Below are 20604 nucleotides of genomic sequence, written 5' to 3' on the forward strand. Positions count from 1 at the left end.
CGTGGCAGATCTGCTCAACGTCACAGGCCGTCAGATTTTAAGGCACCAATTAATAAGCTGGCTACGGCGCTTCAATTACTGTTGCGTTGCAATTTTATGATTGATTTGTAACTCTGTTTCAGGGCGTACCAACGGATCCTGTGCTCTGGCTCGCGTTCTCGAGCCACTAGGGAATAAACTTTGAGAAGGACAAGTGCTTGGACATAGCTTGTAAAATGGCTAGAAAACTTTGTACAGGGATTCCTGTCACCCTTGACAAAGGGCAACGTGCGTCGATAACATTGTGAGGGGGTTGATGTCAAACAATTACTTCACGGCATCCAACTCCCGAGCCTCGCGCTCGAGCTGCCATTTTTGTAAATACACACGACACATCTGACTTCTCTCTGCAGGGAAAGACCGCATCACGTTGGGGTAATTCAGGTGAATCCACGTAAAAGAATCCATAACGTGGGCGAGCGATTGGTGACGAGCGCGCACCGACGGGACGGCACGACTCCGATAAACGGGAAGCTATGGCCACGTCACAAGCGTTATCGGCATCTCAGCCTATTCATAGCAACATGAAGCTATCACTCATACTTCCCAGTGCAGTCTGATGCCACTTGATATTAGCGCCCTCTCTTTTCCTCAACGCCCAGAGCTCTTTTACAAGATGCGTCATCTGTGACCAGATCGCTAGCTCTGATCTCTCCTCAAAGAACGCGAGAGTATGAAGCATTCGCTGCTGCATTGTCGTATCGCCTGTCTCAAATGCTATAATAGCAACGGGCCAGATCATTGGTGAGAATCGTTGACTCGTGCAGGTAGGTAGAGCTTCAATATGTGGCAGTGATTTCTCAACAAGTGGACGCACCGCATCCATTGGCATGTCCTTCAAATTGCGTTTCAAGTGAATTAAGGCGGCGTAGTAGAAGATGCAGCCATGGTGGTAGATCAGATCGGCATAGTCTTTTGCCGTTGACGTCTCAGGTCTATTAGGTGCCGATAGATAAAGTTCCATCTCTAGCCGGTCTAATTCATCGGGAGAAGGATCACTTTCAGTAGAAGACCGTTTCAGCATTTGAAGGGCATTCATCGCGCGAAGACCCTCGTACACTGGCTGAGGAAGACCAAACGACTCGTACAGAGTATACGGCTCAGGCTGAGGACCAAAGTCGTTGGTAAATTTCCAGTATGAGGTTTCCTGATTATCAAAGAGTAACTGCGCTTGCACGACAGTGGCCATACTCCGAAACATCTGATACAGACTTGAAGCTGCGTCACTTTTGTGCCAAACCTGCGGATCAATATGATTGACCCATTCAACAGCGCCACGAAAGTGTAACCGCCAGAACGTTGTCGGCAGCGTCACCGCCTCATTGTAGATACAGATGATGATGGATGCTAGTAGTGACACGCAATCAGCACCGTTTTTAGGTAGCTGGATGTTTTTGGCCAGATGAGTAATGCCGATATTGTGGTGTTCTAAAGCAACGTTCTCAAGAGATCCTTTCGATTCTTCGCACTCTCTCTTTTTTGCGAGATGGAATGCTGACGCTGAACAGATAAAATGAAACAATGCCGTGGCGCCTGTTGACTTTTCCGAGTCCGTGCGGCTGCCTTCTAGGGCGATGGGCATCATTGCGCTCCGTAACGGGTTGAGATGACCAGGCACCGGGTTTAGTGAGTCACAAAGGCTGAGTGTCCAGTGCTGCAGAAGCTCGCAGTGAAGAGCCGGATCAGGAAGAATATCGAGGTGACGTGTGATCTTGCGTCTTTGGCCTGGAGTATCGAGTGGAGATGATGTGTGTGAGACAAGTTCTGATACTCCAGGCAATGGCAAAGAGCCTGTGCTAACATCACCGAGGCTGACGGGCGTTGACGTGCTATGGGTATTTATGTCGTCTTGAGGGATGGGGTTCTGGTCAAACAGTTGCAGCATGGGAAGTTGAGGTTGCGCAGGCTGAAGGGAAGCATATGGAGGACCTGTCGTGAGGCCTTGGCCCAAGAGCTCATACGAATGGAATATCCGCGTGTTCAAATGGCCGGTGAAAGGACCTTGGTCGAGAGGAAAGTGCTGATCGAGGAAGTATGGCGTATTGCTAGACTGAGCTTCTGACGGCAGATCAGAAGGCCCCTTGTTCGAAGGACCGTCACCATTGTCACTCTCCTCTGGGCCATTGGATGATTGGCCATCTTGCTCAGAGACACTCTCCCCAATGGACTCCAAGTCTCTCGACTGGCGTAGTCTCGCCGCAGCTTTTCTCTTCCTCCCTCCCCTTCTAAAGGTCGTCGGGTTCCTCACCGAAGCCCAAGATATGCGTACTCCATATCCCTCGCACTCAACACCAGCCTTCTGACAGCGATTGCACGCCGGCTTGGCTTCGTCACATTTCACATGCTTGGCGCGACATGTCCAACAGCCTGAGAAGCTCTTTGTCCGGGGTTTGCGGGGCTGGCCCGATGCTGTTCTACCGGGAGAACGGGGCGGATCATCCGACATTGCTGAGGTCAGATCATGCCGGTGCGTAGGTAACGTTATTATGGAATGCGGTGATGAAGGGGTGAGGTTGAGTGATGAAGTGCCCAGAATTGGTTTGTCAACGCGAAGCTGAGATCATGTCGTGGTTGAGAGCCTGTTTAGGCATAGCGGTATCAGGTACGCTAACCCGACCTGGGGACGCTCCACCAATGACGAAGAATCGGTCTGGCAATAAAATGGCAAATTTTGTCTATCACAATTCATCAAGCAAGGCGCCATGTATGGCTGATACTGCGGAAGGCATCCCGATTCTCCTTTTGGGTAAATGGATGTCAGGTCAAGGGCGCGGGCGGAAGCTTCACTCAGCTTGACCCCGAATGTGCCTGGTTTTGCACCCTAGATGGGAAAGGCTCTGCTTCCAGTGTACCTCGAATGCTGAGACTCAAACAAGCAAAAATGATGGGCCCTGATGAGATCTAAAATTAGAAAGCCCAGGTCCAGTTACCGCAAGAAGTCCACTTGACAAATGCTTAATTCCGCTATGTTTGATGATTGATTGAATGGAAGTATCGAGAGCTGCCGGACTCCGCAGTCGATCTCTTGAGATGTCGGTATGAATTACTGTATAAGGCTTAGTGTTAATGCCAAGCTCATATCGAATCATCACGAAAGTGTGTGAAAGCTCTTCTTGGCAATTTGAACCGGGCATTGAAATGGTGGATCTCTGTCACCATGACCGAACTATTCGTTTACAATAAATCGTATGAACAATATTTAATTTTGATTCTTCGTACCATTCTTTCTCAAGCATTTACAATCGACGTCCAACATTAACCACCTGTTCTGTTCTTCATTTCTCATTCCCCAGATATTCTTGACCTGCAGAACCCCAGATTATCAGCAACCACCGACATCATGACAGGCCTATCCCAGTTGATCAGGCCACAGTCACTGGCTCCTCCACTGTTCAAGAAGAGATCGCAGAAATCACCAAATCGGCCTCCTGCATCTCTCGACTGCCAAATTGATACTTCTCCGATCGTCATTGTCAATGACGATGCTACCGATGGCTCTACTATCTCGGGCTCACTACTTTTCAACGTTGAAGAAGCCATCGAGGTTGATAGCCTCTTTGCCACATTGCGAGTTCATGTGGTTAACAGAAAGCCTTTCAAGAGAACATGCAAAGCATGTAAACACCAAGTAATAGAGCTCAAGCGCTGCCATTTCATTACGACGACGACCTCACTTGACTGCAACAATTACACGTATCCTTTCTCTTACCAAGTGCCAAGTTATGTACCTCCCTCTATGGATACGTCACTTGTTTCCGTCACATACGAATTCCAGGCTGTAACATACATACGACGAACAGGATCACTGTCAAAACTGCCAGAGATCATCACACTCAACCGCACTCTTCCCGTCGCAAGATCAATACCAGTGCCAAGTAAACCTTTATTATCAACTCGGATATACCAAGCTGCTGGAATCGAGGTCGGCTGCAGTTTCGATCTTGTCCTTGACCCCAGTGGCAAGAATTATGTGAAACTCACTATAAGCGGCCTTCGAAGCTGTCCTGACAATGGGGAGGACATTCAGTTCTGGCGTGTATGTAAAGGCACCTGGATGCTTCAGGAGAACATCAAGAGCACAGCCGTGGCTTGTTCGCAGCACGCACAAGAATGTCAAGCAGACGAAAAGAGCCACGCACAAAAGAAGACAATTACTATAGGCGAATCTTCGTTCTACGACGGGTGGACCACGGACGACGCTGCAGGAACACTCAGCATGGAGTTTCCCTTCTTTATCAAGAAAGCCTCCAGGTTCACCCAAGATACCGGCGATGTCGGCGACACATCGGTCACCCATTCCCTGGTGCTAGAGCTACAGCTGATGAAGGAGATTTATCCCCAAGGCAACCCAGATCTATCTGTCAGGAGTGGAGTAGGTCGGATCCTTCGATCTGAGCATCGGGTCGTGTTGAGCGACTTTGCCAGGCCTTCGGATCATGTTGAGGAGGAGAGTTTGCCCTGCTACAGTGATCTCCGGCCTGGACCACCACTGTACCAGGAGAAGGATTCTGAGTAGTTAATGGTGCGGGAAAGGTTTATCTTAATCAGACATTGAAGCTGGAAGGGAAAGGTAGTTGAGAGTTTCATGGCTTAAAGCGTAACGATACCAAATTCATTTACTAAATATACTGTCAATTTTTCGCACTTACGATAGTTCAACGCCATGCTTGTAGTCTCGCTAGAGTAACTGGATGTAAGACCGGTGATTTCTTCTTGGGGAACAGTCAGACTTTTGTGGGCTGGTAGCCTAAACCCCATTTCACCGCTAATTATTGCTTGCAAACTCACGCTTCTTCACCTTTTGACTCTACAAACCAACACAATGACTTCTCCGGAGCGGCGATTGTCTACGGGCGGGACAGCACCATGCAAGGTGTTCATTGGAAAATCCAGCCATGGCGAATTCAAGGACCATGCAGGTCGCCATTACGACGTTGTCGCGAGTCGAGCTGGCCCTAACGCGGCCATCGTGAAACTAAGCATTCAGTTGTATTGTCTGGGTGAGCCGGAATTCGATCCTCACGACATGGGTTCTTCTCTGTTATATTCTGATGCTATTGAGGGGTGGGGTAATGCCCGTAACCATTGGCCACGCATTGATGTATACACGGGATTTGACACCGTGGAAGAATGCATAGAGCATCACCGCCGCGAGAAAGCGTTCCGCAAAGAGGCTATCAGAAAGATGAAGGACGACGCTGTGACTGGATTGTCGGAAGCAGAGGCAAAAGAAAAGCTGGCCACGGAGATCCAAGGAATGGAACCTCTTCCGCATATCGTGCCATCTTGGTGTGAATCGACGAAGTTCGTTGAAAATAGGTGGAGTGTTGGAGATCGTTACAAGAGCTGGATTTTCGTCGTACCAGCACAAAGATCCTCCTGGGAGGACGTTATAGAGAATGGGCTACTAAAAGTCAAATTTGACCTGGACGTCTCTGCCGCCATGTTTTACTCCGAGTCACCGACGTTTGGACTGACTCCAGGAGGAGAAGGTTGGGTTCTCGTGGAGAAGACTGGCGTCGAAAACATGAAACCTGTTGAGATTCTACACATCTGCGCTAGAGAAGAGCGTGAGACATCGGAGATCACCCCAGGAAGCGACGCGACATTGTTCGGTGCTTGGTGTGACGCGACAATGCAGCTTCGAGATTGTACTTACAAGCCGAAAGGATGCAAAGGTTGTCGTTCCAATGAGCCACATGATTTCTGTGAGCAGGAGATGGATGAGCACTTCAATGATGAGGATGGGCAATGCGTCGCTTGTAGAAGGGAAGAGGAGGAGGAGAAACGCCTGGGAGAGCAACAGAATGGTCAGCCTGCCTTGGACACTGTTGGCTTATGAAGCTACGCTTACCAGCCATTTCGGCTTTCGCCAAGCCGCCAAGATGCCACTTCTTCATATGCATGGTTATGGAAATAAATTGCATTATTAATGTCGGAAATACAGCCTCAAGCTCAGTCGGATTTAACGGATGTTTCTCAAAGTTCTGAATCCTCATCAGCATCACACAGATGACGTCAGCAATGCTGACAGTGAGAAATATATAAAGGACACCGACTTCCAGCTTACGACCACTTCTCCTCTCGCCTCTAAAACATCAAGATCACCATGGCAGACCAGGCTACTCTGAAGTTCGACTTCATCCGCCTGGAAACCAAGCCAAGCGCGCAGATCTCCTACAGCTTCACTGCTTCTACAGCAACGAAGCCTACCAACCCAGCTCTTATTGTCTTCGTCAATGGCCTCGGCGCACCGCAGGCAGGATGGATTGCAACAATGAACAAACTCAAGGAGCTCTCTCCTCAGGGTCTTCCGGCAATGCTGACCTTTGATCGCTTCGGACAGGGTCAGACTACTGATCGTGATCCCAAGGATGAGGGAGCTGCGGATCCAACTCACGCACATGACTGCATGGCTGTGGTTCGGGATATCCGACAGCTCATCACACAGATCTTGAAAGAGAGGCTGAGCATCGACAATCCAGATAGCACCAAGCTTTTGCTGATTGGAAACTCAATTGGATGTGCTCTGACTCGTCTCTACGCCGCTGAGTACCCCGGCACCGTAGCTGGGGCCCTTCTTCTCGACAGTGTCCTGACAGACACGGACTTCGTCTCCGTCTTCCCTGACCCAGATTCTGAGGGCTTCGACCCTGCCAGTCTTCCGCCAGGGGTCACAGCAGACAATCTACGCGTTGCTCGAGAAGAGACCGCAAAGGGCTTTCATCCAAGCGTTGGCTCAAGAGAAGGTCTCAGTCGAAAGAACCTTACTCAACTTCTTGGTCACTCAGACTCGCCAGCTCTTCCCAAAGTCGACGGCAATGACCCATACATCACTGTTCTGGGACATGACTTCAACTACTTTGCAGAGCGTACGGGAACAGACTTCAACATTCCTGGGGAGACTGTACAGGCTTACATGAATACTTACTGGCATCATTATAATGAGGGACTGGCGAAATTGACGAGCTCAGAGAGAAGTGAAGGACCTATCCAGGTGCCGAACGCGGGTCATTTTATTCAACTGGATAATCCTGGGTTCGTGGCCGGGAAGCTGCACGACATGTTGCAGAAATTGGCCGAGGAATAATCTGAGGTGCCTTCTAAATATAAATACTGATTCTATCTGGGAGCCTGAATGTTGGTTGTCTATCTAGTGTGTGAATGCATATTTGCTCTTTGCCCTTATCTTGTGTCCATAGAAGTACAGGACGTAAGGAATCGCCGCCAATACCACCGCGAAACATGCCATGATGGTCAATGTATAGTGGGTACCCATGTTTTCGTAGAACGGTATGCCCACTACTGTCATTCCTCCAGCGATCATATAACGCGTCAAAGACACGAATGTTAGTGCCGATGCCGAGTATATCTCGTAAGAGTCAATGATGTACATGTAAACGCAGATAAAGATGCCTGTGACGCCATAGCCGAAAAGAACCACGGCGAAAATGGCGGACCAGATGCTGATGCTAGAGTAGTTGGTCCAACCGAGCCAAAAGAGCGAGATGGGGATCGCAGCAGCTGCACCGAGCATGGCGTACCAGAGACGTATTTCAGGCTTGAAGTGGCCATCTCCCTGGTTCTGGGTCGCTCGCAGTGTCTTGCGGTAGACGATAGGAACAAAAGCGAAGTTGATCTGCGTTCCGAGAAACATGGCGATGAAAATGATGTTGGCGAGTCCCTGGTCAAGGCCATACGTTTTCTCAAATATATACGGCCAGCCGACAAGGAAGGTGAATAGTACAATATACAGCACACTGATGTATATCGTCATGGCGATAATGATGGGTTCAGTCAGCATCAGAAAGGGCCGCGTCATGCTGACTTTGAGTCTGCTGAAGAGACTAGCATCAGCAATCTCATGCTGGCATCGAAACCGGTCATCTCCAGTGATCCGCCGGTAATGAGATGCTTTCCACTGCAAGAGAAGTGGGCCGTAAGTCTCAGGCATGAAAAGCAGAACTAGTACAAGAACAAGCCCTGATGCTATAAGCATAGTCCACTCAGTCCATCGCCAGCTCACAGCGCTCGATGGTCCGATGTAAGCGCCCATTACAGCACCAAGCATCGGTCCACCAAAACCAGCTACAGCATACAGAGGAAAGCTCCAGGTCTTTTCGAGACTGTTGTACATATCTGCGATAGAACCTCCGGAGCAAACCAGCGGTGTTGAAGCTGAGCAGCCAGCCAAGAAGCGGAACGTGATTTGCGCACCAAAGTTGGGTGCGAGAGCTGATGCCATGATCCAGATCATGAAGATTGCCATGGAGAAGATGTAAACTGCATTTCTACCAAATGTTTCGGAGAAGGGGCCTGCTATTAGTGAACCGAGGCCCATCCCAACCAAGTAAAGGCCTGAAAATGTTAGCTTCCATAGCGCGGTGAGAAAGAGCATGAGACATACCTGTTGCGAGAGATTCAGCAACCTCACTGACTCCAAGCGACTCTGCAGCTTGCGGAAGAACAGTCGCATCAATTCCGGATGCTGCTCCGACAAAAAGAGCAATGATGGAGATCTGCAGCGTCACACCAATCCGTCTTCCAACGGACCAGTTGTGAGGATCAAGAGGATCGTCTGGACCCTCCCAACCAACCACGAAAACCTTTCCTTCGTGACCTTTGTCGTTCTTGTGATCTTGGACATTAATTCCTGTGAGGACCTGGCCCAGAGCAATTCCTCCGGACATGCACTGTCGAATGGTTTGTGCCGTTACAATCTGCTGCAGCGACTGTTCGGGAATCTCATCGCTCGAAGCATATGTATCTGCTTCAGTGATAGGAGGCAGCCGCCCAGGATTCGGCTCGTCCTTCTCATCCAAAGACTTTCGACATTCCCGCGCAGCTTCGATATCGCGCCCAGCGTTGGATGTCGTGTGCTGTCTCGCCTTGCCAATATCACGATCAATCTGCGCCTGAGCCGCAGCACCAGCCCTTCGATACTGCAGAAGCGATTGCATCTTTCACTGCCCAAAAAGCACAATATGAGAGAGGCGAGAATTTATTAAAAATCACATTCTGGCGAGATTTGTCATGGAGATAACATTAGCGGGCCGAATAGTTTAACGAATTCCCACATTTCGACGGTAGTTGGCTTCGAGTGCGTCATACGTTACCAATGATATCTTCGTGATAAGAAGAAATGGAGTCATCGCGGGCAGATCTTTCCAGTGTGAAGATCCGGAAGTAGATCGGAAATACGACTGATCTGATGGGACCCGTTCTTTCGGACAGAAACCCGCTCGCTCAATTGAAATGACCGTCGATTACCGAGGTCGTATTGGAAATCATTGGCGATATCAGTTTTTCGCATAACGTTAATAAGACTTCGAGAACATTTGTCGGGGAAGTGTCTAGTAATTTCCGGTGACTGAAACCGGTCATAAAGATTCTGGGGTGAAGCAAATCCTTCAGCCTTGGCAAGCCATCCTTGACGAGGATTGTAACGCTTCAGAGACAACATGGTACACAACCTCCTGTCAAGATGGTTGCACTGTCAAACATTGACAGGCGCTCGAGTTCCATCCCTGGGTATATAATTCTCAAAATGTATAAAATACTTTCTTCTAGGAATAACGCGAATTCGAGTCTGAAAAGCGAAACGCGAAATCCCAGAAGACGGAATGTTAGGTCCAGGGTGAAACCTCATGTCACGAAGCTTGCAGCGGGGGTTAAATTAATATTGGAGAAGCCACTCTCCACATCACATCACCTCAAACGTTTCAACGCAAACTGTCAAATCGGAGTTTTCAAATGACACAGACCAAGAGGCACAGTCTCTTCAATTTCCATCCTCGGAACAAGTTGAGTCAGTTCGGTTCAATATTAGGAAATATGACCTTCCGCACGACTCCAAACTCTACAGCGGGTAACCCAACCAAGCCACCCGGTGTCAGCATTCACTCCGGACCAACAAAAGCCAGTGCCAGGGATAAAAAAAGACGAAGGATTCCAGGCTAGACAAGGGAAAAAGGTTTCCACGCGCAGGATGCAACGCACACGCAGCGAGGCACAACACATAACAACGGTGGAGAAATGCAAATCCGCGTACTCTCGTGTTGGTTGTGAGCTACTGGCAAATAGCAACCAACAGTGGCTGAACACTTCTGGTTAGCGGCCTTAGTTTCCCCTGCCTTTCTAGCGCTTCAATCAGCAACTTGCCAGAACAGCCTCTTCCCTGCTGATGCATCTTCATCTGGTCTTCTCTTCGCCTCTGCGGATCCGAAGGTTGTCCCACCAGCTGAGTGCGGAGGGATCCTCAATTAAATATCTCACTCACAATCAACTGAAACATGCAGACAAACAGTTCAGCTTATATTGTCACTTCCCCCCAATGCTCCCCCAAAATGGACGGATCAATCAGTCCACTCTGGGGTACCCCCCTTCGCTAACGTGATCACCAACACTCCAGATCGGTCTACCCCGGAATCCCTCCACGGGGTAAAGAGGCCCATTGTGACAGTCGCTATTAAGCTTAGCCGCCCCTCGTTTGTGCCGTGTTTTTTCCCTTTTGCTTTGTTTGCAAGGTTTCCCCGACTTACCATGGTTACTTCCGACACGACGACGATCGCACATACACTATGGACGACCCTGTTTACTACGAGCTGAGCTGGTCGATCCTCAGCACGATCGGGATAGCTAATGTTTTGTTTGGTCTTATGGTCGCTGGCATCACGAGCTTTGGTCCTGTCTCTATCGTTCCGATCGTCACGTCTGCTGCTGGCGCTATAGCTAACGGGCTTTGCTATTATGCTTTCTATGAAGAGGGTAACTCTACTACGACCAAGGCTGTAGCCTCCGTGTTCGCCGATGTTCTGTGGCTGGTACGTTGCCGAGTGCTTCATGATATTCGATTCGAGCTAATGTATTGCTGTCGCAGGTTCAAGAGGCTGGCCTTTCGTTCTACAGTTATATCATCCTAAGTCGAGTCTTACGCGGTCGCCAATGGATCATCTTCGCCACCGGATTCTGGTTCATGATCATCTCCGTCTCCGGTATTCGCGTGGTAATTGCAGCTGTCCGAGCCCGACGAATAATGAACGCCCTCGACACTGATCAGTCATTGATCAACCATCTACATATGGGATACTTCATCCTCATCGCCCTCTTGGAATGCCTTAGTTCTTTCTTCCTCCTCCGAGTCTTCAGCTCGGCGAAATCGACGTCACTTAGCGCTGCTATCAAGGCTGGTCTGTTCAGATACTTGATGCGGAGTACTGAGGTCCGACTGGCACTTCTTGCAGTACTGGGCATCATACGGGCTATCACATATTCCTTCCAAAATGCTGAACAAAGTGCGACGAATCTTGCTTCACAGATTGATCGGTTTGCGTACAGTATGGAATGCATGTTCCCAGTAATGATGATGTAGGTTTACCTTGTTCACTTCAATCCACCACGCTAACAAGCTCAGCATCGACATCTTAGCATCAAAGGTCGTTTTTCACAACCAAGTTTACGGCTCATCAGGCCAAAGCCGACACCAGCCTGGTGGCTATCCACATAGACAGTTCGCGAATGGCCGTGGCGGCGATATTGTCCTCACAACCCAGCAAGGCGAGAACATTGTTGAGGTTCGGGGAGGAGAGTCGACCGGTGACAGGACAAGTTCACAAGAGCGCATCATTAGTCGCAGGGACCACAGAAACCCTTCTTCGGATATTGATCTTGATGAGATGGACACGAAACAGATCGGCATTAGTAAGACCGTCGCGTTTGAGGTACGCAGTTCAGGAGATGTTGAGCGGTAGAAGCCCCAATATCGAGCCGTGCATATTAGTTCTCGGGTGGTGTATAATCTAATTCTATGTATGATACTTATGAGAAATGCCTATCTATTTCATTTGCCCCCAATCAATATGGAAGTCGCCTACCTGTTCGTGTCTCACCTGACAGACAGCGTCCACATAGCAGTTCTTCTGAGTAAGCGCTTTTCTGAACTAGAATGAAGTGTGTATGGAGGTTGGCGAGTTGTATGACCCTGTACATGCATGAGTTGAGACTAATCAAACTTTTCACATATTACTGACCTCACTGTCATTCTGATTGACCGTGGATATGCTCATACCAGAGTCTCAACGTCCATAGTGCTACCAGGGCATCCCTGATGTCTTGTTGTAATAAAACTTCAATTACGAGCTTGTGATTGCCCTCCTGACCTGGCTCATATGCAATAATCTGCCCATCTGCATCTATCCACTGATAAGGACCGCCTTTTAGTTTCGGCCTCATCTCAAACAAGATTTGTTGGGTATCGACTTTAAACAGTTGAACATCATCTGCTGATTTGTCGGCGTTGAGCATCGCTTTGAATCCCAGACATTGCGAAGGAGTATTATAGACGTCGACCTGAATATTGCCCAATGCTTTGGGCGATGGAGCGGTGAGGTAACACGCCGGCGTATCGTGTCGACGTTGCAGCATGAGAAGCGAGTTCACAAGGTAGTAAAGATCATGAGGGCGCTGCCGTATTCTTGAACCTTTCCCATCTGGATGGGATGTCTCGACAACCTCGATCTGTTCGAATATTATGCTGCAATGCTTCTGAACTTTGCAGGCTATGGTGCGGCTAAGCCGGTAAAGAGGTATTGACGGCTCATTCTCCAATGTTATTTGCTGCCCATCGAATATGAGAGTGGTAGGGACCGATGTCTTCTGAGCAGGGGATGCCTGGTCTTGAGTGGTTGAGTCGGGGCCCATCGTGGATGTCAGTGGCGAAATGCGGGATAAATCGAAGTTGGTGATGAAATCGCTTCATTGGTTATTGACTCATCTGGGTACAGCTCCACGTGACGCTGTAGTGGAGTTGCCAGGCGGATTCACCCGGAAACAATTTCCTGTTTATTTTTCCTGCTGTCTTCAGTAGTTACCGAGCTTATTGAAGGAAAATGTAATATTTAGAGGGGGCTTATCGCTATTTAAACTGCTTGTTGCCCAAAGGAGACCTCATCCCAAACCGTCTTGAACTTCTCCAGCAGGCGAGCATCAGGTGCGAAAACGGCTGTCAGAGTCTCCATTGCAACGTCCTGTCCCCCTATTCTCATAGAGCTTACAACCTCTCGTAATCTGATAACATACCATGAACGAACCTCACTCGCGGGTTCCGCAGCAGCTGCACCAACGAATAGCTGCCAGACTAGTAGCTGCATCGAGGAGCATAGCCTGATATGGGGCTGCAGCAGCGCATACTTCAAGTTCTCGGCCTTGATATCCAACGACCGTCGTTCCTCTATAGGCCATAATAGTGACAGAAAAAGCTGTAAAGAATCATGCAGAGAGCGGATGTAGTGTTCTTGGCTTCCCAACAGTGTATGCACTTTCAGTTGTAGGCGATGAACCTCATACCTAATGATAGCTGCTGTATCTCGCTTTAGTGTTGTGGAAGCGTGGTAATTATCTATCAATTGGCGCAAGTCGTTGGCATCGGATCGAATTGCTGCGACGTCCATTTGCCTAGGGTCGTCTTCATTTCTCAATGCGTTGATGAGGGGTAAATTGGAATAGCTGGCAGAAAGGATCGTATGGCCAATTGAATCACTGGTAACGGTTAGTAGAAGAATGCTCATGGGAGTGCAGAATACCGTTAGACATACTATAGGATAAAATCACCGAACCATGATGGGATTGCCGTATTCCCTAATGAACGTCTAACTTTGATCATTTGGGCCAGACCTTGGATGTGGACGTCTCTCGCTTTGACGTCACTCTCAAGAAGCTGAAGTGCGATATGTTAGAGATTTATGTGGTGCTTAAATACTGTTACTTGCCTCTGCAAAGGTCAAGGTGAAGACGGCGCTGAGCACGCCGTCGGTCAATCCTAAGGGCGTGTTCAGCCGTTCGTTGATCATCTTGATAGCTCTTCCTTTGCGCACAGACGCCTCACGAATACCTTGAGTCCTCTGAAGCCGGGGTGAATGTCTTATCGCTATGACCATGGATGCTTCGACCAGGGCTGGCTCAGAGTGCAGTAGGGCGATCCAGTCTGCTTCTCGGTTTGATCCGGGAGAGCCGAGGCCGGCTGGGAAGATTAACGCGCGGTACTCGCAAAGTACTGCAATCCCGATGAGCCGTTACCTCCAAGAAATAGTAACAAGCGACTTACAGTATTCGACGGGGGAGTATGTCGGCTCGATCATGCGGACGAGCAAACTGTCAGCCACCGGCTCGAGTGCATGCCGCAACTGCCGCTCGCCCAATGCGGTCAAGGCAGAGGATGGACTTGAAGGTGAGGCGATGTTTCCTTTGTTCTTCGGCTTGCCTAATCTTTGTCTTCTCTTGGCAAAATTCGTCTTCGTAATATGGCCTCTCATCTGCTTGGCCTCTTTAGGCCCTAGACCGGGGGCATTGCTAACATTGACAAACGTGAAGGATGGTGCCATGCTTATTTTTCTGGCCCTGAGCGGGTGATTGCAGCTAAATTTCGTTTGACCGCTCTAAATATGAAAGAGGAAAATGAGAGGGAATGGTCCAGGATACGCGACGATGACATACGAAGATGGACGGCGGCTTGAGTGGGACGAATGATCGAGGTCAAGCGATGGGCCCAGTTTATACCCTTTTAGGAAAATGAGATTGATTGGTAGACTACTACGTAGTAGGGATCTTGAACTGTGACATCGGACCGGCGAGCTGAACTAACCTCAATGGGAAAACAAGATCATAGTTCTGGGCTTCAACCATTTGATTGATAATCCAAACTCGTGGCATGGAGGATCGCGAAGCCTCACTCTTTCCAGAAAAGGAAAATGAGTTCAGAATGAGTTGTGAAATGCGTTCTTCAGTGATTCTAAGCATTTAGTGTTCGCCAGTATAAAAGACACCAGAAGTATGCCCAAATGGTATACACAGAAGTTCATCATCACAGTTCAAAAACAATACGTAGATAGCAAAACCAAACGGTATGCTTCTCAGATAGAATATTTGGAAAAGGCTAAACAGAAACAGTAGCAAACAGCCCACCACCAACATGTCTCGCTTCATTCCTCAACTTACTGGCGCCCATGCCCTCGTCACCGGCGGCACTAAGGGCATTGGAAGGGTCATCGTCGAGACTCTACTGAGTGAAGGTGTCAGTGTATCTTATTGCTCTCGCAATGTCCGAGGCGATGAATTCGCAAACTTCAAAGATGCCACTGACGGAGCACGAGCTGTTGGAACCAGCGTTGACATTTCCAATGCCGCTTCGATCCAAGGCTGGGTCGAAGCCTCAGCCAAAGAGTTTGGAAGAATTGACCTCGTTGTTGCTAACGGTATTTATCTTTGGCGAATCGTGTTAGTATTCCTGCTGACAATACTATAGCTTGTCCCAAGTATGTCAGCCCAAGCATTGACGACTGGGAAAAGAGCTTCCATGCCGATGTTCTTGGCCTCGTGAACCTTATCAACGCTTCCGAGCCTCATCTTGAGAAGTGCAACGGTACAGGCTCAATTATCGTGATCAGCTCTCTGGCTGGCTTCGAAGCTAGACATCCAGCAATCCGAGGACCATACACCACGCTCAAGCGCGCCCAGGCCACCTTGGCCAAGGACTTTGGACGATGGCTCGGACCTAAGGGTATCAGGATCAACACGATCGTTCCTGGCACCATCGATTCTCCTCCTGTTGACAAGCCGGATGGAACCGTGGAGTTGAGCCAGTTTCAGCAGATCATGACGGCCAACCCTGACTTCCTCAAGAGTCTTATCGACTCTATTCCTCTTGGGAAGGTCGGACAGGCGCAGGATATTGCTAACGCGGTTGTCTTCCTCGGAAGCAGCCTCGGTAAGTATGTCAACGGAGTGAACTTGATTGTCGATGGTGGAATGTCTACGGCCCTCTAGGAATCTAACCTGTTAAGTGCGACAATATGGCGTTCAACTAGATAGGTTTTGAGGAATTGAAACTTGGTGTCAGTTGGAAGTACAGTCTATGCTCTATTGTAAATATATAGTGCTCCATGAGCAGCCCTTCTATGAGTATATGGAACTCTAAAAACAGCAATACACCATAAGAAAACAAGGAGTCGTGAACTCGCCTTTCTTCCTTTTGCTTCATCTATTGTCCAAATTTCACACGACCGTCCCATCAGTAGGGTTCCGTTCCGCTCCTTCTCTCCACATAACGATGACAATGCAGCCAACTGCCAAAGAGCAGATCAAAGCCAAGATAGACATCCACCACCCAAAGCCAATACTTGCCGTGGCGATTGGAGACACTACAGTGCCAACGGCAGCAAGAATGTTACGGACCAAGTTGAGATCAGCGACGACTGAAGCACCGACTCCCGGCTTGATATCAACAAGGAAAGGCATAACCGTTGCCGTAACAAGCATGAGACCCAGGCCGAACAAGAAAGCTCCGACAAGAGGAGCAATCCAAAACACCCTTTTCTCAATCAACCATCCGTAGATGATCAATCCAGCGGGGATAAAGCCAACGCCGTACCAAACTGTCTTGATCCTCTCGATGGGGCGGATGGCACCATCATGTGTTGTCTGGTACTGGCGCAACTTGGCATCGCTCAGTTTGCCGCCGACGACACTTCCGATGGCGTATCCGAGACAGTTGCTGATATAGCAAAGACCAATTTCGATGGCTGAGAAGTTGTAAGGTGCAGCAGCGTAAGCGTATGGAAGCGTCGTGTTGAAGCAGTACAGGCTTGCAAAGCAGATGCTCACATAGGCAATAGTCAGAGCAATGGAAGGAGCCATCAAAAACTTCAGTTTAGGGAGTGGTGCGAGGGCATCGCGTTTGAGGACCTGGTGCCATAGCTTCGGCTGCTCAGTAGACGAGTTGACAAGTGTCTCGGGCAGAACCAACAGAGTGAGCATGGCAGCGATGAAGGTGAAAATGGCCATGAAGTACAAGTTTGCACGCCATCCAAGCCAGACTTGCAAAGCGCCACCAATGATGGGTGCAACCAAAGGTCCAATAAGTGTTCCCAGGTAAAACCAGCCCAAAGCTGATCCACGCTCGGTCGAGATGTAGATGTCGCTTATGACGCCGGCACCAACGCTTTGAGCAGACGAGCAGCCCATTGCTTCGATAAGTCGAAAGACGATGATTAGAGACAGCGAGTTGGAGACTGCGCAGACAATCACCGCAACTGTTGAGATGAGGAAGCTTGAGACTAGAACTGGTCGACGGCCATACTGCTGGCTCAGGGTACTCCACCACAGCGGAGCAATAGCCAAGCCAAGAAGAAAGACAGTTGTAGTAAGTGCGACTTTTGTTTCGGTGGTGTGAAAGTAGTCGACAAGAGTTGTAAACGATGGGAAGAGAATGCATGAGGCAAATGGTGCTGTGAATGCAGACAGAGTTGTTATGGCGACGATTGCGTGCTTTTGCCAAGTGGAATGAGTAGTTGGGTCTTCTCGCCGAGTTACCAAGCAGAATCTATCAAACCATGTTTGGTAGAGTTGCTTGGGCTTTTCGTTGGAGGCAGTCTCCGACATCTTTCCTGAGCGATGAACAATGATAAAGCTGAGGAGCTGGTATGGGTAGGAAGAGTGATAGTTGATCTGAGACTGACATGAGGAGTAAGATGTAAGTAGAGCTAGACAACTACGTCTGTTCATATATTAAAGCTTCCAGCAGTGATAAATCCTGTCCTGGCTTGATGATGCGATTCCGGGGTTTCGGGACTTTCAGCTATCGGAATTTCCCAAAATAATCCCGATGCTCTTGGGGATTGACCAATGACAGTCACATCTGGCTGGCTGAAATGCCTCTAAAATCTGACAAACATGCACCGTAAGCATACTAAAACTTCATCAGCACACACTAAAGCTGCGGGACTTTCTGATCGGGAAATTCTACTTAATACTTCCAGCGCCCGAAATCCCGATATCACGAACTCACACATTTCACTCAACAAACATGAACAGAAGCTGCGTCAGTTGCGCCACGTCCAAGGTCCGATGCGACCTCGACAAGAAGGGTTTTCCGTGCTCGCGATGTCAACAGAAGAACTCAACGTGCGTGAAAGCTGGCCGCAAGAAACGGACGAGGAAAACGACGCCCAGCATCGCCAGTTCAAACCCGTCGCCACAGGGGATCACACAGCAAAATGAACCGCAGCCACCGCTCGAGCAGAATGTCGACTTTTCATTCTTTGACACATCATCCTTTGGCGAAATTGACTTTCTATCACAACTCGTTGACATCGAAAGCATGGTTGACATGAGTAGTTGGACATGGAGCCCTAGCGATATGACATCGCCCATTGGCGAAAACACCGTACCTGGCAACAATGATCTCTGGACCGGTATGAGAACAAATGACGGACTCGTCTGCCCGGATAACTTCCGACTTCCAGCCGACTTCCTTCTTGAGCTTGACGGCCCAGAGACCATCCCTGTGCATCGCCTTGAGACGCTGGCCAGGCTCTTCTTCTCGCACTTTCACTCTTCACTTCCACTATTGCATGTTCCAACATTCTGTCTAGCTTCATCGCCTTCTGTTCTTATTCGAACAATTTGCTTTATCGGCGCCGGTTTTGAAAGAGATTCTATTTCTACGACAGAAGCAAAGTTACTTTACGGCTCTCTTCCATCACAGCTGGCCAAGTCCTGTCTTCGTTCCAACGGAAGCTCGCCAACCTTTCAAGAACTACAGGCTCTGGTACTGCTACAGTTTGCTGCTATGGCGAACGGGGGAAGTGTCGAAAGAGCTGCGTCTCGGCTCATACATCCGCTCCTCGTCGCAGCAATACGACACGAAGGTCTTCTCAAGGTTCACGGCGAATGTACCAAAGCTACACGCAATGCACACTTTTGGACATCGTGGATACAAAAAGAGTCAAACAAACGAGTGCTTTGGGGCGTGTATGCAGTTGACTGCTACCAGTCAATACTTTGTGGCAGTAAACCCATTCTATCCCCGACAGATACGAGGGCCTCTTTCCCATGCGACGATGCCAGCTGGACGGCTTGCTCTGCATCTCTATGGGCTGCACTACCAGCCCAAGATCCTTCTAGCTGTTTCCTGTCCTCCGTTAAAGGCCTCATGGGAGGCCATGCTCCTGCTGAGACAAATCTGACAGCCTTTGGGATGAATCTTTTGGTCTTGGCAGTCAACTCGCTTTTGCTCGAAGCCCAAACGTCAATATTACCCGTCGATACTTCGGCTCTGGACTCGGCACTGCAGACTTGGTATGCGTCTTGGCAACAATTTCAAACGCAGTCCCAAAACGCCAGCGATAGAAGGGCGAACTGTGTCCTCATCACGAACAGTTTGTCCTTGTACCGTTTAGGAGTCCACTTTCTCAGAAATGGACGGCCTCTTCTGTATGAAAAGGCTTATCTGGAAAGGTCTACTGACACTCGGAACCCTCTCATTATCAAAGAGCAGGTATATCAAGACGAAATGATGAAATACGTGAGGGGAGTTCTTGATGCGTTTGTAGAAGCATAATTCCAAAATCTGAGACTTCGATAGCCTAAAATGAGAGGATAGGGCGCCGAGAGCAAGGTCCTAATATTAAATAAATACTTGAGAAAACTCGCTGCTTTTTACAGTAGGATGTTCTGAGAAATAGAGGATTCAGATTGCAACGGATGAAAGTTAAGCTTTCCCTGGCCTCTCATGCTGCATCTGCCTCAAGCCACGCCATCAGCGTCCGTCAACTGAACACCGCCGAGATCCGCAATCAGATTTGCTATAGGTGGCCTTGATATCTCCTCACAGAACGGGATATGAAAACATCAGCACATACATAACCCATATCCTCAAGGCCAGTCGGATCCAGTCCACGCGCATCACTCTGTTCCTGGGCAGAGGCGAAGCGGTGCTAACGAAGGACAACGCCCGGAAGCCTCTCGGTCACAAGCCCGTGCTCTGTCAATTCAGTCGCTATCTCTTCATAGGAGGGTGTCCCAATCACAGTGCTAGCGACCCAGAGGTTGCTTGATCTACCGACTGCAGCAATGATGCGAGCGAAAGCTCGGGAGCTTAGGTAACTGACGCCGCCCGCATAAATTATGAGACTCACACCCTGCAGTGCCTTGCGTAGATCCGGAGAGGGATCCTTGATCTCCAGACCCTCTATCCAACCAGCGTCGATCAAGCCGGCATCCAAGGCGTAGCGAACAGCATGGTCTGCCTTGTCAAGCCCTAGCACCACGGGCTTGGGAGATCGTTCTCGACTCGCAAAGAACTCTTTGTCTGCCAGAGCCTGCTGTTTGGAATCCGGCTCCGAACCTGTGTAATGAGCGGTCCAAGTCTCTAGGTCGACTTGGTGTCGGAGCAGAGCTCCATTGATGCCGTATGAGCAGCGCACGCCTAAGATTGCGGGAGCGGTCGCCCCCCGACAAGATAGTCGATGAAGTCGCTGGAACAAAGGTAGTAGTTGCTGTGGGAGGGCGCTAAGGTTGTGGGATAACCACGCAGGTCTTGCTGGTTGTGTAAGTCGGTACAGTTTGCTTTCTGGGCGACAGCAGATTGCTGCTGGTTGTTTACCATTGTGGGCTGCTATTCGTAGTTAATGGAAAGATGCAGGATCCGGTGGAGAAGCAGGCTATTTCCCCTCTTATATAACCAAGTCTCATGTCTCACTTTCAATTATGCAACTACGAGAAATTATGGAA

The 20604-nt window shown here is 49.2% G+C and overlaps 13 protein-coding genes across 15 annotated transcripts; 6 read left to right on the forward strand and 7 right to left on the reverse strand.

Annotated features, from left to right (window-relative positions):
* Nucleotides 1–59: 59 nt before the first annotated feature.
* Nucleotides 60–2563, reverse strand: FOXG_12298 (uncharacterized protein). The gene has a single exon (XM_018392057.1). It carries the CDS (start codon nt 2483–2485, stop codon nt 554–556), a length of 1932 nt encoding a protein of 643 aa, XP_018250843.1. The 5' UTR covers nt 2486–2563; the 3' UTR covers nt 60–553.
* A 666-nt stretch (nt 2564–3229) lies between these two features.
* On the forward strand, nt 3230–4683 carry FOXG_12299 (uncharacterized protein). Its single transcript, XM_018392058.1, has one exon. It carries the CDS (start codon nt 3380–3382, stop codon nt 4553–4555), a length of 1176 nt encoding a protein of 391 aa, XP_018250844.1. The 5' UTR covers nt 3230–3379; the 3' UTR covers nt 4556–4683.
* Nucleotides 4684–4861: 178 nt separating this feature from the next.
* FOXG_12300 (uncharacterized protein) lies at nt 4862–5881 on the forward strand (the record flags this gene model as incomplete). Its single annotated transcript, XM_018392059.1, has 1 exon — nt 4862–5881. One exon carries the CDS (start codon nt 4862–4864, stop codon nt 5879–5881), a length of 1020 nt encoding a protein of 339 aa, XP_018250845.1.
* A 267-nt stretch (nt 5882–6148) lies between these two features.
* Nucleotides 6149–7129, forward strand: FOXG_12301 (uncharacterized protein; the record flags this gene model as incomplete). Its single annotated transcript, XM_018392060.1, has 1 exon — nt 6149–7129. One exon carries the CDS (start codon nt 6149–6151, stop codon nt 7127–7129), a length of 981 nt encoding a protein of 326 aa, XP_018250846.1.
* On the reverse strand, nt 6972–9169 carry FOXG_12302 (uncharacterized protein). Its single transcript, XM_018392061.1, has 2 exons — nt 8447–9169; nt 6972–8397 (listed from the first exon to the last, which is right to left on the reverse strand). The coding sequence occupies exons 1-2, from the start codon at nt 8997–8999 to the stop codon at nt 7193–7195; spliced, it is 1758 nt and encodes a 585-aa protein (XP_018250847.1). The 5' UTR covers nt 9000–9169; the 3' UTR covers nt 6972–7192.
* An 18-nt stretch (nt 9170–9187) lies between these two features.
* FOXG_20711 (uncharacterized protein) lies at nt 9188–9502 on the reverse strand (the record flags this gene model as incomplete). Its single annotated transcript, XM_018401020.1, has 1 exon — nt 9188–9502. The coding sequence occupies one exon, from the start codon at nt 9500–9502 to the stop codon at nt 9188–9190; it is 315 nt and encodes a 104-aa protein (XP_018250848.1).
* Nucleotides 9503–10197: 695 nt separating this feature from the next.
* On the forward strand, nt 10198–12763 carry FOXG_12303 (uncharacterized protein). The gene is made up of 3 exons (XM_018392062.1): nt 10198–10862; nt 10919–11406; nt 11453–12763. Exons 1-3 carry the CDS (start codon nt 10620–10622, stop codon nt 11787–11789), a joined length of 1068 nt encoding a protein of 355 aa, XP_018250849.1. The 5' UTR covers nt 10198–10619; the 3' UTR covers nt 11790–12763.
* FOXG_20712 (uncharacterized protein) lies at nt 11211–12826 on the reverse strand. Its single transcript, XM_018401021.1, has 2 exons — nt 12069–12826; nt 11211–12019 (listed from the first exon to the last, which is right to left on the reverse strand). The coding sequence occupies exon 1, from the start codon at nt 12736–12738 to the stop codon at nt 12076–12078; it is 663 nt and encodes a 220-aa protein (XP_018250850.1). The 5' UTR covers nt 12739–12826; the 3' UTR covers nt 11211–12019; nt 12069–12075.
* A 12-nt stretch (nt 12827–12838) lies between these two features.
* FOXG_12304 (uncharacterized protein) lies at nt 12839–14521 on the reverse strand. Of its 2 annotated transcripts, XM_018392064.1 has the most exons (5): nt 14401–14521; nt 14141–14351; nt 13806–14089; nt 13632–13753; nt 12908–13575 (listed from the first exon to the last, which is right to left on the reverse strand). In XM_018392064.1, exons 2-5 carry the CDS (start codon nt 14346–14348, stop codon nt 12957–12959), a joined length of 1233 nt encoding a protein of 410 aa, XP_018250852.1. In that variant the 5' UTR covers nt 14349–14351; nt 14401–14521; the 3' UTR covers nt 12908–12956. The 2 variants fall into 2 exon arrangements, with proteins under 2 accessions (XP_018250851.1, XP_018250852.1); XM_018392063.1 differs by having other exon boundaries at nt 12839–13575; nt 14141–14521.
* Nucleotides 14522–15004: 483 nt separating this feature from the next.
* Nucleotides 15005–15858, forward strand: FOXG_12305 (uncharacterized protein; the record flags this gene model as incomplete). Its single annotated transcript, XM_018392065.1, has 2 exons — nt 15005–15287; nt 15338–15858. The coding sequence occupies 2 exons, from the start codon at nt 15005–15007 to the stop codon at nt 15856–15858; spliced, it is 804 nt and encodes a 267-aa protein (XP_018250853.1).
* Nucleotides 15859–15900: 42 nt separating this feature from the next.
* On the reverse strand, nt 15901–17627 carry FOXG_12306 (uncharacterized protein). Of its 2 annotated transcripts, XM_018392067.1 has the most exons (2): nt 17550–17627; nt 15901–17477 (listed from the first exon to the last, which is right to left on the reverse strand). In XM_018392067.1, exon 2 carries the CDS (start codon nt 17470–17472, stop codon nt 16087–16089), a length of 1386 nt encoding a protein of 461 aa, XP_018250855.1. In that variant the 5' UTR covers nt 17473–17477; nt 17550–17627; the 3' UTR covers nt 15901–16086. The 2 variants fall into 2 exon arrangements, with proteins under 2 accessions (XP_018250855.1, XP_018250854.1); XM_018392066.1 differs by having other exon boundaries at nt 15901–17627.
* Nucleotides 17628–17785: 158 nt separating this feature from the next.
* On the forward strand, nt 17786–20601 carry FOXG_20713 (uncharacterized protein). Its single transcript, XM_018401022.1, has 2 exons — nt 17786–19973; nt 20019–20601. The coding sequence occupies exon 1, from the start codon at nt 17897–17899 to the stop codon at nt 19430–19432; it is 1536 nt and encodes a 511-aa protein (XP_018250856.1). The 5' UTR covers nt 17786–17896; the 3' UTR covers nt 19433–19973; nt 20019–20601.
* On the reverse strand, nt 19809–20479 carry FOXG_12307 (uncharacterized protein; the record flags this gene model as incomplete). The annotated part of the gene is made up of 2 exons (XM_018392068.1): nt 19809–20299; nt 20401–20479. 2 exons carry the CDS (start codon nt 20477–20479, stop codon nt 19809–19811), a joined length of 570 nt encoding a protein of 189 aa, XP_018250857.1.
* Nucleotides 20602–20604: the final 3 nt, after the last annotated feature.

The sequence above is a fragment of the Fusarium oxysporum genome, chromosome 13 (assembly GCF_000149955.1).
Source record: "Fusarium oxysporum f. sp. lycopersici 4287 chromosome 13, whole genome shotgun sequence".
Classification (NCBI taxonomy): Eukaryota; Fungi; Ascomycota; class Sordariomycetes; order Hypocreales; family Nectriaceae; genus Fusarium; species Fusarium oxysporum.

Bases quoted from the DNA above. Each gene is read 5' to 3' on its own strand.
- FOXG_12298 (XM_018392057.1), bottom strand. From the start codon at position 2,485: ATGTCGGATGATCCGCCCCGTTCTCCCGGTAGAACAGCATCGGGCCAG.
- FOXG_12299 (XM_018392058.1), top strand. From the start codon at position 3,380: ATGACAGGCCTATCCCAGTTGATCAGGCCACAGTCACTGGCTCCTCCA.
- FOXG_12302 (XM_018392061.1), bottom strand. From the start codon at position 8,999: ATGCAATCGCTTCTGCAGTATCGAAGGGCTGGTGCTGCGGCTCAGGCG. The intron at 8,398-8,446 runs GTATGTCTCATG...TAACATTTTCAG, and splicing joins TGCTGAATCTCTCGCAACAG to GCCTTTACTTGGTTGGGATG.
- FOXG_12303 (XM_018392062.1), top strand. From the start codon at position 10,620: ATGGACGACCCTGTTTACTACGAGCTGAGCTGGTCGATCCTCAGCACG. The intron at 10,863-10,918 runs GTACGTTGCCGA...TTGCTGTCGCAG, and splicing joins TCGCCGATGTTCTGTGGCTG to GTTCAAGAGGCTGGCCTTTC. The intron at 11,407-11,452 runs GTAGGTTTACCT...TAACAAGCTCAG, and splicing joins ATGTTCCCAGTAATGATGAT to CATCGACATCTTAGCATCAA.
- FOXG_20712 (XM_018401021.1), bottom strand. From the start codon at position 12,738: ATGGGCCCCGACTCAACCACTCAAGACCAGGCATCCCCTGCTCAGAAG.
- FOXG_12304 (XM_018392063.1), bottom strand. From the start codon at position 14,417: ATGGCACCATCCTTCACGTTTGTCAATGTTAGCAATGCCCCCGGTCTA. The intron at 13,754-13,805 runs GCAAGTAACAGT...ATCGCACTTCAG, and splicing joins TCACCTTGACCTTTGCAGAG to CTTCTTGAGAGTGACGTCAA. The intron at 13,576-13,631 runs GTATGTCTAACG...AACCGTTACCAG, and splicing joins TTCGGTGATTTTATCCTATA to TGATTCAATTGGCCATACGA.
- FOXG_12306 (XM_018392066.1), bottom strand. From the start codon at position 17,595: ATGAACAGACGTAGTTGTCTAGCTCTACTTACATCTTACTCCTCATGT.
- FOXG_20713 (XM_018401022.1), top strand. From the start codon at position 17,897: ATGAACAGAAGCTGCGTCAGTTGCGCCACGTCCAAGGTCCGATGCGAC.